The 18,084-nt window shown below is 39.3% G+C and overlaps 1 protein-coding gene across 2 annotated transcripts in view; it reads right to left on the bottom strand.

Annotated features, from left to right (window-relative positions):
- The window catches only part of CSNK1E (casein kinase 1 epsilon), a 42,027-nt gene extending 24,239 nt beyond the window's left edge, over positions 1-17,788 (bottom strand). Inside the window, exons 1-5 of one of the 2 annotated variants that reach the window (XM_058190517.1) lie at positions 17,579-17,788; positions 14,099-14,186; positions 1,200-1,310; positions 899-1,047; positions 176-404 (exon numbers count right to left, since the gene is read on the bottom strand). In XM_058190517.1, the coding sequence (XP_058046500.1) occupies positions 176-404; positions 899-1,047; positions 1,200-1,310; positions 14,099-14,174 (565 nt within the window). In that variant the 5' untranslated portion in view covers positions 14,175-14,186; positions 17,579-17,788. Of the gene's footprint in view, positions 1-175; positions 405-898; positions 1,048-1,199; positions 1,311-14,098; positions 14,187-14,953; positions 14,998-17,578 lie in introns of those variants that run through there. The other variant, XM_058190518.1, reaches the window with a different exon arrangement.
- Positions 17,789-18,084: the final 296 nt, after the last annotated feature.

Raw genomic sequence — 18,084 nt, 5'->3', positions numbered from 1 at the left:
AGAGCAATAAGAACAAAATACCTGAAGATTAAAGGAACAATGCTTCCATTAAATTGGTAATTAGTATAACCCACTCCACCAAAATTATAACCAATATAGTGATACAGATTTTGATTTAATTGATCTCCCACCACTGTACTGGATTTTCAACAATGTGGGAACATAAAATACTTACCAATCCCAAGGTGAGTGTTGATAGAGGCATAGCGGGCTGTGCCGGTTAGGTTTTTGTTTTCCCGATAGGGAATGTGCTGGTGGGTACGGGCGTCTCGGTACTTCTTGGCCAGACCAAAATCAATGATGTACACTAGGTTGCCTTTTTTGCCAAGTCCCATAAGGAAATTGTCCGGTTTCACATCTCGGTGGATAAAATTCTTGGAATGAATGTACTCAATACGGCTGATCTGGAAATAAGATTGGGAAGAATGGAGGAAAGGTGAGAGAAAGGAGAGGAAGAGAGTGCCAATAATTTTATAGCAAGGTATACATTGTAATCTCATTAACTGGAAGACCCTCTGTAACCTCAAACAAGAAATACGGGGATCTCAATACTTCCCACAGTTTAATGCAAAAACGAAGCCCTACCTACCCACAGCAGGTGAAAGTGGAACACATGCCAATTGTCCTAAGCTGGGAGCCAACAGACAGACATTTTCAGGGAAAAGAACACAGAGAATTCTTTAAAGTTAACGTAAGTCTTCAACTTTGGCAAGATATCCCAGCTACTAGTCTACTGCACAGCACTGCTCCTTCTACAACAGCTAGAGAGATAATAGGGACTTGCCAATGTTTTTCAGCTTTATCTGAATGCCCCAAGTTTGACTATTAAAGGGCAAGCAATTGCTGTGAAAGGAAATCAGGAAGAGCACAAGGAATGGACAATCAAATAAGAACTTACCATCTGATCTGCCAGAAGCAGAACAGTCTTGAGACTGAACTTGCGGGAGCAGAAGTTAAAAAGGTCTTCTAGGCTGGGCCCCAGAAGTTCCATCACCATCACATTATAGTCACCTTCTGCCCCGCACCACTTAATGGAAGGAATGCCCACTAAAAAGAGACGAGAAGAGGATGTTGGGAAGGGGGAGATATGTGTACGCGCATCATTCATTCATTCATTCACAAATCTCTTTAGCCTTCCCAAAGCCTTTATGAAATACTGAAACATAATAAGCATCAGGCTCTGAAGCCTACGGACTTACCTCCACCTTGCATCATCTTGTAAAATTTGCTTTCAATGTGGAGCTGTGGGTGCTTGGTTTTCACACATTCCAATTTAATGGCTACTTCTTCTCCTGTGGCAATATTGGCACCTGCATATGAAGCAACAGCAAAAAAAATAAAATAAATAAAATATCAAGCCCTCAGTAGATTTGACATTTTATCTTTCCCTCCAGGAGCTTTGTGGAAATTGTCTTCCCTATTTTACCATTCTACCAGCTCTGTGAAGTAGATTGAGTAGATGGGGCATAATGAGGCTCATAAATAAATATGACCCATATTCATGACCAGGGATTTGACTTTAAGTCTTATTAGCTCTACACCAACAGTACTCAATACTAAGAGAGTTTAGAATGAAACGTATCAAAATAAAAACCAATTGCACTATTCCAGCAAGCATTTGATTATCACTATCAGTATCTGTCTTCTGATGTGAATACATAGTCCTGTAATGTTACAGATAAAGCTGTAAGCATGTTTTTAAGGAATGGCACAATTTTTTTTCTACCGCAGTACATGCAACCACAGTAAAACCATGTCAACTTTGCAAAAGTTATGAATCAGAATGTTGTAAGAAGCGGTGGGGGTGGGTTTGCTTTCATTTGGTTCACTTCACATACTCAAGACTACTGCTAATTCCACTTCCAACAGAACACAGTACATGCAATGAACAAGACAACAACCAGCCAGCTTTTATTTCTGAAAACCACACAATCCCATGTGAGCTACCTCACCTGCCCCTTTTGGGTATAACGGTCTTCAGCTTTAGGTAATTACATTTGACAATATAAAAACCTTTACAGTTCAATCCTTTCAGAAATAAACACTGGGAAAAAAATTAAACCACACAGAGATTACTATACAAAAGCTGCTATTATATTTCTGTTTTAATGAAGGATTGACAGGCAGCCAAATTTAGCTGCGACCAAATCCAGAAACTGCTTTAACGTAATGTGTAACCCTATTTTTATAAATAAAATGTTTTTTCCCCCAAAGGTGGGGGGGAGTGGGTGTTGTGTTTGTGAATGTGACCTCTTTTTCCTTGTGTAAGAGATGTAGCTTATATGTATGTGTATATAAAAAATGAAAACAGGAAGCAGGACACATAAGCTGTAAGCAATTACACCACAATCTCTTTCATAATATCAGCATTGTGCAACGTGTCTCAGTGGCAGCCTTTTTTTCCCCCAGACACTACAGCTCTACAGCAGAGATAGCTGTAGCCCAAAGTAAAGATTTCCATTTGTAGAATGCATTCTGGAAGAACAAATGCAACACAAAAGACTGCACAAATAGCGGGATGAAGAGGAAGGGTTATAAATTTTCATATTCTTTGAAATGCTGGAATTCTGACATGACACTCCAAGCTGAAGTATAATTATGCCTATCTGGCCAGGTTAAAATATACATATTTACCATAATTTTAACAGGATTTAAGATCTCTCTTCATAAAGCAGAAAAAGGAGTAAACTAGTTATCAAAAATATTTGTATTTTTTTCCAATTTTCGAAAGATTTTTCACACCTGTGCTAAGACATGAGACCACATTCTCCTTGTTTTTCCCACTCCTCTATTATATGTTTTTTTGTTGTTGTTGTTAAGACTAACTCCATCTTAACCTTATCCAAGCAGCTTCTTCAGCATGGAAATGCAGAATGAAATGAATGTGGGAAGGGTACCTACTCTCTATACAGCTTCAATCAAAACGAGGAACATTTTTCCCCCCATTTAATCAAGATCTTATTTTTTCATAGAACAGCCTTTAAAACATACGTCTATGCTTCAACTGATGGTTCTTTGGAAAAGAGATTATTAAACATACTACAATATGACAAGTAATTTTTAAAAATGATTTTATAATCTAACATAAAATCATTCAACCAAGCTACGAGGGAGAGGAAATGGGAAGCAGGCAATTCCATGGGTTCAACTTCAAAATCATAATTTTAGGCTGATGCTCTTTTTTGAATTATTTCTATTCTATCCTTAATCAAGGCAAGATTCCCAAGAACTTCAACTATACAACCGATCCTAGTAACTGAGCAATCATGTTTTCTTTTTCCTTCCCCATCTGGATAGGAAGATATTTATTTATAAGCACTTATGATATACACCAATCCCCAGAAACCTTTGTGTGTTGTGTCCTGGGCAACACACAAAAACTTCAAATAACAAAATGGTAACAATAATTACATCCAAATTAATCTCTAAACCAAGCCTTAATCACAAAAAGGAAATCCAAAATCAAATCCAGAATAGGCACCGCAGGGACTGACAGCACACTGGAGTAAAACAAACTTAATATGGTTATGGAATTGCAGCAAATTAGGGGCTGTCCCTATTTCTAAGGTGACGGTATTCCATAGGGCAGGAGTTACTACAGAAAAGCCTTCAATCTCTCCTATATCGTGTGAGGTCTTTTAATAACTTCTGTAGCCTAAAGGTGCAGATTCAATTCCGGTGAAGTATTGCCTTGGTGAATCTCAATCCCAAGGACCACTTAGGACTTTACAAGCACTTTAAATTGGGCCTAGAAACTTACAAGGAAAGCAGAGCAATGGCTTTAGTATAGGTGTAATTTGATAGGTGGTACAGTCCTGTCAGTGATTCTGCTGCCAGCTGTAGCTTCCACATCATCTCCAAGGGCAGCCCCATGTAGAACATGTTGTACTGTCTAATCAAGTGGTGATCAAAGCATGAATTTTTGAAGACAGGCATCCTGGTTGGGCTTGGCAATGGCCCCACCTAACCATGAATTCTACTGCTGTTTAAACATGGTTGAAAGCCCAGGAAGTTCTTTAAGTCACAAAGTACCTCCTCCTTCAAGGGGAGCCCAAGTCCATTCAGTATAACTGCTGGGCCAGTGTTATCAGAGTGCACAGATGTCTCCTGACCTCTAGCAATTCTGTCTTGACAGGATTTAATCTGAGCCTGCTTTTGCCTGATCCAGATTCTCACAGCGTCCAAAGACCAGTCTGAGACTTCCACAGCATCACCAACTCTTTAAATAAATACACTTTTGAACTTTACTTCCTTAGTCCTACATCGCCACAAATCCAGCAACTGATTTTCGGTGCAGCAAAAAAAAAACACCCAACATTATTAGTTTAGTAGAACAGCACGCAGCAGCTCACGAATCTTTAAAATACCACAGCCACACAAAAATTAGAAACTTGCATAAGAAAGGCATCAAAGAATGCAGACGGTGCCCACTGAGCTATCAAAACACAGCCCTTCCTCTGTGGTATTTCTAGCAACCAGCAAAGTACCCTTTCAATATTGTACATTGAAGGCATCCTTTTTCTCTCAGTCAGCAGACTGAACAATCTGTGAGAACTGCAGAATTTATTTTCCCAGTGCCACTTTTAGTTCCAATATGACAATAATGCAACATGAACAAGCTGAATGTTATCACCATGCTGAACAAGCAGAGGAAACCTCAGTGAACTTTTCATGAATTGTTGGCTATTTCTCTATTGCAAGAGTTATAGTTTTCACCCCCGTGACATCATCAAACCAAATAACTCACTAGAGCAGGGGTCTCCAACCTTGGCAACTTTAAGCCTGGCAGACTTGAACTTCCACAATTCTGGGAGTTGGAAGTCCTCCAGGCTTAAAGTTGCCAAGGTTGGAGACCCCTGCACTAGAGAATATGAAGCTATCACAACCTCATAGTCCCAGCCTTTGCTGGGTGGCATCTCTTAAGGCAAACAGAGCCAGAGAGCCTCTGTCTAAACTGGTCAAGAGGTAGCATACCTGTTGCACAGCAACCAGGCCATGTGATCATCGGGCTCTGTAGCATTAACAATACAGACTGTTCTTGCCCTGCTCCATAATGCTGCACCAATTTGACATATGATTAGTACACTCTGTTTAGAAGGGAGGCATGCTTGCTGGAGTGAGAAGAGAAGCACCACCAAAAGATTTCCAAATATAGCTTATTTCTCAAGAACAGCAAAGAACACAGCTCCTTTTCATTCAATCGGTTGAATGAATCTGGGTTTTCGGGTTCATGCTTTTTTTTTTTAGTTCAAGATGTGCATTACCACAATTATAAGTCTTCAGTGTTGCCCGAAAACGATTGTTTTGAAAAACTTGTTTTTAATATTCCCTGTGCACCTTTTTATTTCTTTAATTGTAATAATACAACAAGTGACACTTCTAGAAATTCTACTACATTCTTGGGTATTCCAAAGTCCCACCCTTAGTGTTGTAGAAAAGCTAAGTAGGGAGCACATAGAAAAAAACTGGATAAAACTTACAATGAACAAAAAAAAAATCACCCATAAGGATGCCGAATAAAATAACTAATAAAGAATAAAGACAGCATTTCCAATAACAATGTACTTATGATTTCACCATCATATCATTCTAACCACTGTCTATCTGGCTTCAGCGAGTTGCAGAATTTTAATTCAGAATCGCTAATACACATGTATCAGTCCAATTCTGCAGCTAAACACACAGCTAAATACACACCAGGATACTGGAAATATATTTAGAATGTGCTATTCAGAGGATGATGCTGGAATCACAGGATACTTCCCTTCACCCCAAAAATACATGCAGCTGGGCCAAGGAACTTATGAATGTCCTGCATTGTTGGACTACACTTCCCACTAGTTATATTGAAGTATATAGCCTATGATCAAGGATTGAAGGTATAGTCTTACAACGCTAAGGAGGGGTGTGCTGCCAACCCTGTTCTAACATCTAATGCGAGGTTGCAGACAACTACGTGCACTGCTAACTTCCACATTTGTATCATTAGCACTATACAGCTTTGATCAATTCTCTGTAAGACACATCCTTCAATTTGCTGCCTCCCAAATGGACAGGATTAGAGGTCCCACTATTGCCCAAACTCAGAATTATGGGAGTGTAGTCCAACAAATCTAAGGGGTATCAATTCAGTGCCTGAATATATATAAACACTATATACATATTGCCCCTAAAATTAAGACAGGACTAAACTCGGGCACCACCCTTTCAGAAATAAATAACTGGCAAATGACAAATGAGTTGAGATTTTTGTATTTTTCTGCAGATTGGCAGACGAAGTCAGATAGTCTTACAAAGCTTAAATTATAAAAAGTTAAGCATAACAACAAAGAAGAGCCTTTTGCAACGGTTCCTAAAGTAATATTTATTCTGCCATGGAATAAAGATCAAGATACCACACTTCAGCTGTGACATAAAAAAAAAACCGAACAGAAACAAATCTCTGAACAAATGTAGTGATGCAATCACAGAGCAAAAGGGGAGGGGAGGGAACACCCACACATGAAACAACATATCACTGACCCAAGACTGAACTTTGTTCTGGGGTGCCATGATATTCCATTTTAATCACTGCCCTAAAGGCTAGGTGTATATTAATTACCATGATCTTCTATCTTAATCCTTTTTAAAAAAAAATAAGACAGAACATGCAGTTACACAACTTTTATTTCCGTTTCTAGAGAGTCAGCCATTATCTGTCAGGCTCAACATTACTCGTGTGGAAGATAGGTGTTATGCTGCCGGCTATCTCTCTCTACTCTACTCCTTTCCTTTGGGAGCTTCTGCTTCACTCCACAGTCTTATTCCCATCAGCTGGGCTCTGACTGCATCTGCTAAAATCATCAGCAAACCAAAGTTAGTGCTGACATTTAAGTCATGGTGTCACTCAGCTTTAGCGCTACAGCCCCAATGAGATTGGCTGGGGGTGGGGTGGGGGGGAAGCTGCAAGTACACCACAAATGATATCTGACTCACTGTTTCAACCTCACTATCTGCAGGCTCAGGAAAAAATGGTACCCATTTAGAACAGCAATGGTTATTTTTGTGAATGGCCTTGGAATCCCACAAGTGATAAAAGTATATGAAATCTGAAAGTACCAATTAACACATCAATAATAGTGAGAGATATGAAGTTGTGGTTGGAGGCCTTACATCTCTGAAGGAGGGTGCCATCTTTAAATTAACATCTAACTTCGTATTATCTGCTGTCTCTTACAGATGTCCTTCCCATCATTTGTTATGAACTTTCCCAGGTAAAGGGGTTTAAAAGATAGGCATTTAAGATATTAAACAAAGCATTAAATAAATTATTTTAAATTTTAGACATTGCCTTCAATAGTTTTTGATGTATTTGTAAAGTAAGAGTTCAGATACTAATATGTTACTCAGTACTATACTGCTTTTACAACGAGATTATACACCCTATAATTTTTGGGTAAGTCATTCATGTAGAAATTTGTACATCCAACTCATCTATCATCCTGCAAATTTAGCAGTGATGCCTAAGTATGCCCATGTTCCCATTGTCTTCTACTTGCCTCAGCCCTTTTCTACATTGGGCATGTCTTAACTTTCTTCTCCACCATCTAAAAATGTAATGCTCCTGCATATATCACTTTAATTCAAGAAGTATGAACCAGCATCCCAGATTAGCTGGTTAGGCTGGATTGATCCTGGAAGCCGGATGATCCATTTACATGACAATAAAATATAAAATCCATGCCCACACTGGTTACATAAGCACTTAAAACAGAAATGTGACGCGCTCATATTTTTTTTTAATGATTTAACCCATTCATGTTATTTAGTTGTAAGTAAAAAAATATTCCCATTTAAGTCAAGACTTTTTCAAAGTAGTTTTTATCAAAAATGATCCTTTACAGATATTAAATGTTAAAAAGATGACTTTCTGCATACAAAGGATTAATATTCAAATACTGAACTGATTATAACACAAGTTGGACAAAAGCTATTTAATCTAGATGTTTTTCAGACACGACTGCTGATTGCATACGGATTTTGGAAAATATTTGGGGCATGGTTAAACAAGTAATAGTAAAGATTTTTAGTTTGGATAAGTGAGACATCAGAGGCACCTTTTTCAGTTTGTACTATAAATTAAATGCATTGCAGTTACAAATAAAATCTTTCCCCCTTACTGAGCTTGACTTTTGGCGCCTTGGGGAGACATTCGCTATTCTACGGTTTGGAAATGGGTTGCCACTGCCTTCTTCTATAATGCTTTTAGACCTTCTCAATCTAGTCTACTGAATAGTCTCCAATTCAAATGCAAAGTAGGTCCCAACCATGCTTCACTTTTTGAAATCGGCCATGTTTATAATACAGTTATAACAAGTTGAGCTCAGGTGCATTCTTTATTTAAAATAGTAAAACTTTAGCACAACAACATACAGTCATTTTATTTCTGACAAAGGTATCAAATGCAGGATAGGCATGATTTTATTTTTTATTTTTTGCAACAGCCAATCCATAAATCTTTCTAGCCTGTTAAAATTTTTTTACCAAGTGCGCTAATAAAGTCCATAAGGCCAAAACTTACACAGAACACAATGTACTTTCAAGCATCCTTCTTACCCTTCTACCCTGTTTCCCTGAAAATAAGACATTCCCTGATAATAAGATAAAAAGCCCAATCAGGCTTTTGAGTTCATGCGCTAAAATAAGCCTCCCCCTGAAAATAAGCCCTCCCCAAAAATATTTAAATGCAGAGCTGGAAATCAGGTAAGACGGCAAGAGGCGCCCCAAATAATAAGACCTTCCCAAAAATAAGGCCAAACGTTTATTTTGGGGTTCAAAAAATTATAAGACAGGGTCTTATTTTCGGAGAGATGTTAGCTTGCATTGCCTCACCACAAGCTTCACGCCTTCTGTTGTACCCCTGACCTGGGCTTCTCCATTCAGACATGTAAAGTAGCATCTTTGGTGTACAGTATTCACGGATCTCAGGCCGCTTTTTCAACCAAAATTTATATTGTGTCATTTAAAGCAGGTAAATGTTTCAAAATATATACTGTGTTATATAAGGCAGGTAAAGGGCTTTCAGGACTACATGTAACACCACCATGCAGTAGCTTGAGATACATTAGAAACCGTTCCCGTTTAAAAGATGCAAATGTTACTGAGTTTTTGATTAGTGATCTGAGAGATCTGAAAATGATTTTTTTTTAAAAGTCCTATCCAGCATTTATCCCATCTCATTCAAGTGTGTGTGTGGGCTGCTTCCTCCAAAACCTGTTTGTTTCAAATATATGCGTAGCCGACCAGTCCGTCTACATGTTGAAGTTGGCAATGTTATAGAAAAGATCATGTCACCAATATAAGTTAAAATGGTGCGCCTCACCACTGCAGAAACGCAGATGCACAGGCAAGTTAGCAGACACACAAACATTTACTAGTGTTCCACAACAGAGCCATGACATTTCTCCTCCTCCATCCCATCCCCCCCCCTGTCATTTTTTGTTACTGAATGGCAAATGAAAGGGAGGACTAGGACAGATGGGTGAAGTCAAGCATAGAGACAGAATTAACAGGCCAAGAAACAAAGGGAATGGATCCTCTGCCTGAAGAAGGTACAAGCAATCAGGAACTGTCCAAGCAGATATCACCAGCATGCATTGCTAAGCTGCCTTTGGCTCACTGTCTTTTTTTTTTTTAAACAGCTTAGTAGAGGAGCAACCTAGGCCTCCATGATGATGACGTTAATGCAGAATTAAACCAACTCCTATTAAATTCTTCCTTTGATCCAACACTGCTTTTTTTCCATGCTGCATCAGATTCTGTTCTGAGAACTATAACCCCACCACCTCCTCCTCTGTCGTATTAGTCCACCAGTACTGCTCAGATGAGCCTAAAACCAAACAAACTTCACTGCTGAAAGCAAAGTATCCACATTCCAGACATTTGTTTACAAAAGCCATTCAACAATAGAATCAGAGAATTCAAGAGAGACTTAGGAGATGTCCAGTCCCAATGGAGGCCGGTCTCATCAGTCTACCAGTCCAGGATGCTTCCACTGGCATTCTTCCCCAGCAAGAGGTATGTCTCACATGAATCAGAATCAGAGATCCAGGTTGGAATACCGAAAACACAGGCTAAATAATATGATTATCCACATTGTACAGATGCTAATCAATCAACATTTGACTCTTTGCTCTCTTTCAAAAACTTTGCAGTGGAACATTCATGTTCTGGTACATCTAAATACTTATTTCATGAAATATGTTTGAGAGATCATATTTTTGTACAAAGAAACACAAAATTAGAATAGCAAAAACCAAGTTTACAGCAAGAAAACATTTTGTTCAGTTACCCCATGATCAGATCAGGATGAAGCTGAAGTAATTACTGGGTGAATCTGGATCTTGGGAAAACTCAGACCTGTCTACTCAAACAATGATGTTTGAAGCTTTCTAGAACTCACTGTTCTTCAGGGAAACCAGTAGCCTTTACATTCTTCAAACATACAATAGGATAACTGAGAGTGAATCTAAAATAAACCAAAACAAAGACCTAAATAACGCATATTTGTTTTCACCCTTGCTAACTTATATGGAGACATTCCTGCAGTTTTCTTAGCATGATATGGAAATTGCTTGCCACTGATTTATCCTGAGATGCTCTTTTGAATTCACAAACCTGCCAACACCTAGATTTCCATTTAAATTTTTCTCATTCAATATTAACAAGAAATTTTGCATAGGAACTTATAACATTTCCTATCAAAGAGACACATTTTTCATCTTAAAATGTTGGGGCATAAAATAGTTTCCCAATTTTGGCAACCCCCCAGCTATAGACTTCAATTCACAGAACTGTACATCCAAAAAGTTTGTTGTTGAGAATTATCGGAGTTGAAGTCCACTTCATTGCACTTAAGGTAGGCAGCTCTACAAGTTTTATTTTGAGTTGCCCAGAGTACTTTGGTTACTGAAATACAAAACTGCAGTAAATAAAATAATTTAAAACTATTAGCAACAGGTATTCATTCAATCTTTGTCTAAATTCAGCTTCTTACACTGAAATGAGCTATGTAGCACTACTCTTGATTCCTGCGCAATCTAGTATACCCTTTAGTAAAAATTCAATAAAGCAGCATCCACAGGATACCCGACACAACCATAGTGGAAGCAATAAACATAACCATTGCATTTATTGTCCCAATGGCCAACATCCAGTTTTATATTCTGTATGATATACACCCTACTTTAATAACATCTATGTATGAATTGACATACACGGTGAAGCTAAACTTTTACCAAAAAACAAAAAGGCCTGCAAGACATTTAAGTTACATTATTTAAATCAGGGCTCCCCAAGCCTCAGGCTGTGGCCCACTACTGGGTCACAGCCTATTTGAAACCCGGTGGCATGAGTGATGGACAAGTGCATTCATGCCAAGTTCCACTTGCGCGAGTGGTGGGCAAACGCACATGCTAAGCTCCACTCGCATGAGTGGTGGGCTCTTGTGCTTACATGTGAAGCTCCACTCGCATGAGCAAAGGAAACTTGCACCCTCCATGTCAGCCCTCTGCTCAAGTGCCCTCTACTCGCACAAGTGCCGCTTCACACGCAAGTGCAAACACCTTCCACTTACGCATGAAACTCTATTGGAGCTGTGCGCACACATGCACCTGCCACTCACATTCCCCCACACACACACTGGGTCCCCAAGGTGGAAAGGTTGGGAACCGCTGACTTAAATAACATTACTCCTCCCCCCAAGAACTTTGGAAACAAAACCATGGAACTATGAGCAGAAAACCATGGTGTCTTGGAAGAAATGAATTGGAGTTAGCAGTGTACAAGTATACAAGCAGCATGACAGACATAGAAATTTCCTCCTGGCAATAAAAACAACTCCTCTTTGCTAATATCAATAGTATTCGGCCAAGTAATCACAGATGAAGGTCTGTACTTACTACTAAGATGATTTAGTCAATTAACAGGCCAACTGGAGGGGGAAAGTGTCCAGCAAATTCGAACGCATTTAACTGAAGCAATTTACATAATTTGTGCCAGTTTATATCATCTCTGTGATTATATATTTGTATTAATTATGCAAAGGATGTAAACTGATACAAACAACTTAAACATCAATTACCTGGATTGTTTCAGTTTGAGGTTAAAGTTTGAACTAAAATTTGGTCTCGGTTGGAAGTGTGAATAAGGGTCAGTAAAAAAAATGAGGTTTTACTGTATTCTCACAGTAACTAAGGGAGGTTAGAAAAACACAATTTATAATCTAATTAGTAATATTTTTTAAACTTGTAAAAGTTTGCTATAAAAGCCACTTCAGGATCAGTTTTTACAGTAGGCCAGTGTTGCAGAGTTCATAGTGATGGGACAAACCCAGAGAAAGTCCTAATCCGCACCCATTATTTCCACTGCAATAAGCTTCAATCACAGCGCTTTCACAAAATGCTTCACAGGGTCATTCAAAAATAAGAACAGATTAGCAAAAGCTAAACTTGCAAAGGAAGGAAGGACACATATTTATTGGCTCACCACTGTACCACAGCATGGCAAATGGCAGAAGAAATAAACCCGGCCTTTGAAACAGAAGATATCCTACCTGGACACAGATTTTTAGACAAATGGAAGTTAGTTTTCTAAAATAAAAAGACAAAGTAATGAAGAAATGGGAAGAAAGTTCATGTTTAACAGGTTCTTCACACATAAACCTACATCCAACATAGACAAAATATCTCAGTATGTTATATATTGTTTACTGGGTCAGATGTTTTGATTTCCATTAAGTTTATAGAGAAGTTTGCATTTTCAGAATCAAACAAAGCATGTCTAAGAGATAGGTTAATGTGCAGATAAAAGGAAACATACTAACGAAGTCTGTCTTTACTGTTTGTCATGTTTTCTAAAATTTTGTGCACAACAGCTTTTTAAAAGCTCTACTGAGAATAAAATCAGCTCAACAAAATGTAACATGAATTACATACAAATAAAAAAGGACAGGTCAGTTGAGAAGGAAATAACCACAAGTAGCCATACTGAAGAACTTCAAAAAACAGTAAAGGTGAAGAATCTTGTAACAATGCCAGGAAGCATTGCAACACGATACAGTGTGGCTGGAGGCTGGGAAAGCCAACTACGTGCAAAGGAGTCTAATGTAGAGGCATCATGTTACTGAACACTCCATAGGTAGCACCCCTACACCCCTAAGATTGCAGCTTTCTTTAACCTGGTAGTCTCCAGGTATTTTGAATTATAACTCAGTTAATCTCTGAAAAGCGCCTATAGCCACGCTAACAAAAAATGTAGTCCAACACATACAGAGAGAACCATACTTTATTAACCTCAGCAGCATAAAGAGTAAAGATTGCTCAGACTTCACTGAAAGATTCACATATTTTTAAAATGGATGACCAAATTTCTGATATAAGTTATTTAAGGTAAATCCATAAGAGTACAAAAGCCCCTTGTTCCATCTCCCTTTCAGACAACACAATGCAGGAAGTAAGCATGCCCTAAATATCCAACTTCCTTCCTCCGGTTCTGTAACATGCTGAGCAAGCAGTCTAAACTACATGAGACAAATAATTTCTCAAATCAGCTTACAAGTTGCTACTGGGGTAGCAACCACCAATTCCCAAGTTTACTATTCTTTGTTTGTTATATGCCAGATGGTATAATCAACAGCTTCTACACTGAGAATGGCTAAAGGTCCCAAATATTTTTCTATCTCATCCCTCTTTTAAAACCCTTACTATAAGCCCAAGACTATTAATAATATGTTTTATAAGAAACAATATTAGCTATCCAGAAAAAGATATCATATATCTTGTATTAATAAAGGGGAGTTTTCTTACCAAGTCATTACGAACAAGTCAAAATGATTTTACAATTTTAAAGCATGTGTATTCCAAACTATTCAGCATCTAACTGCTGGTATTCTCAAATGGCAACTGGAAACCAGCAGGAGCAAGGGTTTCGGTCTACTCTGCTCTTATTTATGTTATGTTAACAGAAAATAACTTTGAAAGAGCAGCAGTGTACATTCCATTCTCCAGGATACCAGCGTTCCTTAGCCTGAGAAACAAGTCTACAGTAAAGAGAAACTCACCCAAATAAATATCTCCAAACGATCCACTACCAATTTTTCGTCCCAGCCGATATTTATTTCCCACTCGAAGCTCCATGATTCAGATGTGCTGAAAATAAAACAAAAGACAGGCAGGGTAAAGTTAGAGGAGTACATACCAAAAAGATCCAAGTTCATTCTTAGACGTCCTCTATAAAAAAATTTCAATCCTTGGCTATAGTGCCTTACACTTAGGAATAAGTGATCTAAGATATGTAGACTCAGTTTCCTGACCTAGTGGTAAGACATTTTAACATTTTAATTTAGCAATCAGTGCCCTAATCAACAATTTGTGGAGAAAGGGTAAAAAAAAAATAAGAGTAAGAGTACAACCCAGTCCCCAAAGTAAGCTTAAATCCAAAGCGATGGTCAGCCATAATCTTATTTTATTGCAGCAAACCTCACAGAAATTCATGCAACAGATTTATTCTGTAAGCTCATGTATTGATGATCATCATGATAATTTCTGGCATAAATTTTATAAAAAAGAACATAATTATTAAGGAGGCTAGCCCATTTCAGAAAAATCATTCTAGTTTTACTTATATTGCAACAGTGACGGGTCCTCCAGAGTCATTCCCAACTATTGGATGAGACCAAGAAAGGATGGGAAATATAGAAATTTGTTCCCCAAATATGCACATCTTCTACTCTACAATTATTCCTTCCACGCTTGCCCATAAAGAGGTCAAATTACTTCACTGCATTTTGCCACATTATTTACAACTTAGTTGGGGTCATAAATCCATATGCTTCTAAAATTTGACAATAGGCCCATTGCTGATTTTTTTCCAAGCATACTCATTAACATGAGATCTAGCCAAATCTGAGCCTTACCACCTCTGGTGCATATGGTAGGAGCAATCTCTTTGCATAGGCCTGTACCAAATGGAGTTCTGGAGGCTCCCCAGCAATATTCCCTGATGGCCACCATCTTGTGCTTTCTCCCTGTTCAAGTAACATGGATCTGTCTGAAGGAGGGAAGGAGAGACCATGGCTCCTTTTAGAGGATGCTGCCATACAATTAATTTATGTAACACATGTTGATTAATGCATTCTTTGCTCTTGTGGAGTAAGCTGCTTGGAAGGGGCAAATGTTAAGACAAGGAGGTAATTTTGCTTGACAAAGCCCATCCAAACCTAAACATCAAAAAAGACCAAGCATTTTCTCCTCCTCCCCATATGGATTGGTCATAATCTATACATTTTTTGGCTCATCCAAGTTATATTCCTAAAACTATATATAATACAATTAACAGAAAAACTGGAAAGAGCAATACCTAACACAAGTTACTTTGGAAATGTCTCATCTCCGAAGATGAAGTGTTTTCAAGATTTCTCTACCATTATTTCTGAAAGCATGATCCAGGGGTAAAGAACACGGAGTCCAGGTGCTAATCATGCTGCAACCCATAACATACAGAAGATCATGGTTCAGGTCACTGGAGACCCATCTGGCCACTGCATTTTTTCAGCTAGTATGACCATGCATCTTCTTGGAAAAGCACTAACAATTTAGATGTGGGCCATCTAACAGTTTTAGAGGAGCATTTCCAGCTAAATCACCTCCAAACTGTTCTTTTGAAAAACAGTATCATATGTTAAGAGAACCACCAATGAATTAGAAAGGAGCTGAGAGTTCACAAGCATTTCTTACCATCAGTCACAAAGAATCCCAAGTACCTCCCCATATAGTAACTTACTTTCTAGTAAGGGTGCTTTGGATTATAATATTAATAAGACAGAATCTTAGGAAAAGCGTTTACGAAGGCAGCAAGAACAGTTCATGGGGAAGTCTAAAGTCCAGTTAAAACTGGAAAAATTTGTTCCCACTCCACTCATTAATAGATTGCTTCCAGTCTGAGATCTTTGCTACAATTTGAGGTATATAATAAAAAGCAAGTTCTGTCTGCTTTTTCCAAAACGAACCAGCCAGTCTAATGAAGAATTCAATCTTTTCTGGGTTCATCTCTCCACCCATCAGCTTAACAAAGCATATACTCTGCATGAATAGATGATTATGAAATACAACTATCACCTTTTTTCTGTTACTCAGAAAACTACCTCCAGCACACACAACCTCATGCATTATATAAATATAAATCATATTACATAAACTATTACATTCTTCTTTCCCATATTCACACAGGCCCCATACATCTCACTACAGTGCTGAATCTACAGGTAAGCAATCCACCCACACTTTCAAACAATGATTGTAAATTAAAGTACCTCCACATCAGCTAAACTTAATGTATAAATAATGCTACTAGGTTAGAAGACAGGAATATGGAAGGCAGGTTTTTATATAGCTTCAAATATAATGAAGGAGAAATGATAAATACGATGCCATCTTTTTTTTAAAAAAAAATCTTAATGTTCCAGAACAAAGATCCTTGCTCCTCTCCTACCCCCTTTGAACTGTTATCAAAAAGGAAGGAGCTAAAGGCAACAAATCAACCACACAATAAATCCAACCATTAAAAGGAGAAATTTAAAAATTGATAAGACCATGTCACTTAGCTATAGGCACAACTTAGAATTGAATCACTGTTCATATTATATTTATATGTTAAGGGCCAAAATAATTGAAAGGGGGAGGAGGGAAAATAGGGCAGCAGCCCATGAGAAATAGCACAAAACTTACATTTGCTAGACTGTACAATCCTATTGCAAGGCTCTGAACCACTACACTAAACAACAATATTAATTTAGAAGAAATGCTGAAGAAAAGGAGAGACAGAAGCTCCCTTTGCTATCCCCCCCTCCCCAATACCCAGCCTTGTGTCTGTGCACAAAAGGAGATGGCTATTTACAATAACATCTCTCCTCACACCACACACGCACACTCCACACAATTTGCCAAAGGCAGCACTTTTAGGAACACAATGCTGCTTACTAACTGGTTGTCCCCTTTAATAAAAAGCACAGATAGGGGTTGACAAAGTGGGGGGGAGACACCCGTCTCAGTGCTGGCTATTTGGAAATCACCAGATGTGGAAGCAGAATGGAAGAAAAACAATAGTCCACCCCCCCTTCCTCTTCCCCCAAATGGATCACGATGGCGATCTGAACTCCCCCCCCCCACACACACACACACTCCGGTGAATCAATTGAGAAGAAAAGGATCGGGTCTCTTTCTACCTATCAGAAGGGACAGGCGAGAGAAAGAGAAGGGGAGCCCATCCTGAAATCCAGGCGCGGGAGGGGGCTGCCCTACGATCCTTTGTCTTCATCCAAAACCCCGAAAACAAAACAAACATCTCCCCCCCACGCCAGTGGCTGAGACTCACCTCCCTCCCCCGGACGACGGCCGCACCGCTGTGGGTAAGCGTCGTTCCCATCCCCCGCCTAATCCCTCCGCTCTCAACCCAAAAAAAAAAAAAACACAAAGAAGCGGTGGGGCCGCCTTTCCCCCCGGATTTGCACCTCAAAACTTGCCCGGAGCCCCTCAATACTTACCCCGCCTAGAAGGAGCCTCCCTACCGCTGCTGCTCCTGGGGCTGTCAGGGGGGAGGGAAAGCCGGGGGGGGAGGATGACGGAGGATTGGGAAGGGAGGCTGGTCGCCGTAGCCAGCGCTGCGCTGCTACCGCCGCTTCCTCTTTCTCCGTGCTCTGCCTGCTCAACCGCCTCCCTCCTTCCCCTTCAGCCTCTCTCGCCCAGTGTGCAGCCGGAGCGCTCGCTCATTGAGTTTCCATTGAATCTCACGGCCAAACCCACTGATGTCATCCTACAGATCCTTGGGCCCGCCCTCAGAAATTTAAAGGGCCCGCATCTTGTTTTTGTTCCTTCTGCTGCTAGTACCTTGTCAACAGCCGATTAATAGCGCTCGCTGGGAAAAAGAGAAAAAAGGGGGGGGAAAAGAAAAAACACCACTAGAAGCCGACCCACCCAGCCCCGCCCGCTGTTTTCATCGTTACACACATGCACAAAGTTTGCTAACAAACACTGTTAATCGCCAATGCCT

The sequence above is a fragment of the Ahaetulla prasina genome, chromosome 7 (genome assembly GCF_028640845.1).
Source record: "Ahaetulla prasina isolate Xishuangbanna chromosome 7, ASM2864084v1, whole genome shotgun sequence".
In the NCBI taxonomy this organism is placed as follows: Eukaryota; Metazoa; Chordata; class Lepidosauria; order Squamata; family Colubridae; genus Ahaetulla; species Ahaetulla prasina.
The sequence above is the reverse complement of the archived record's forward strand: the minus strand, read 5'-3'. Positions and strand labels throughout refer to the sequence as shown.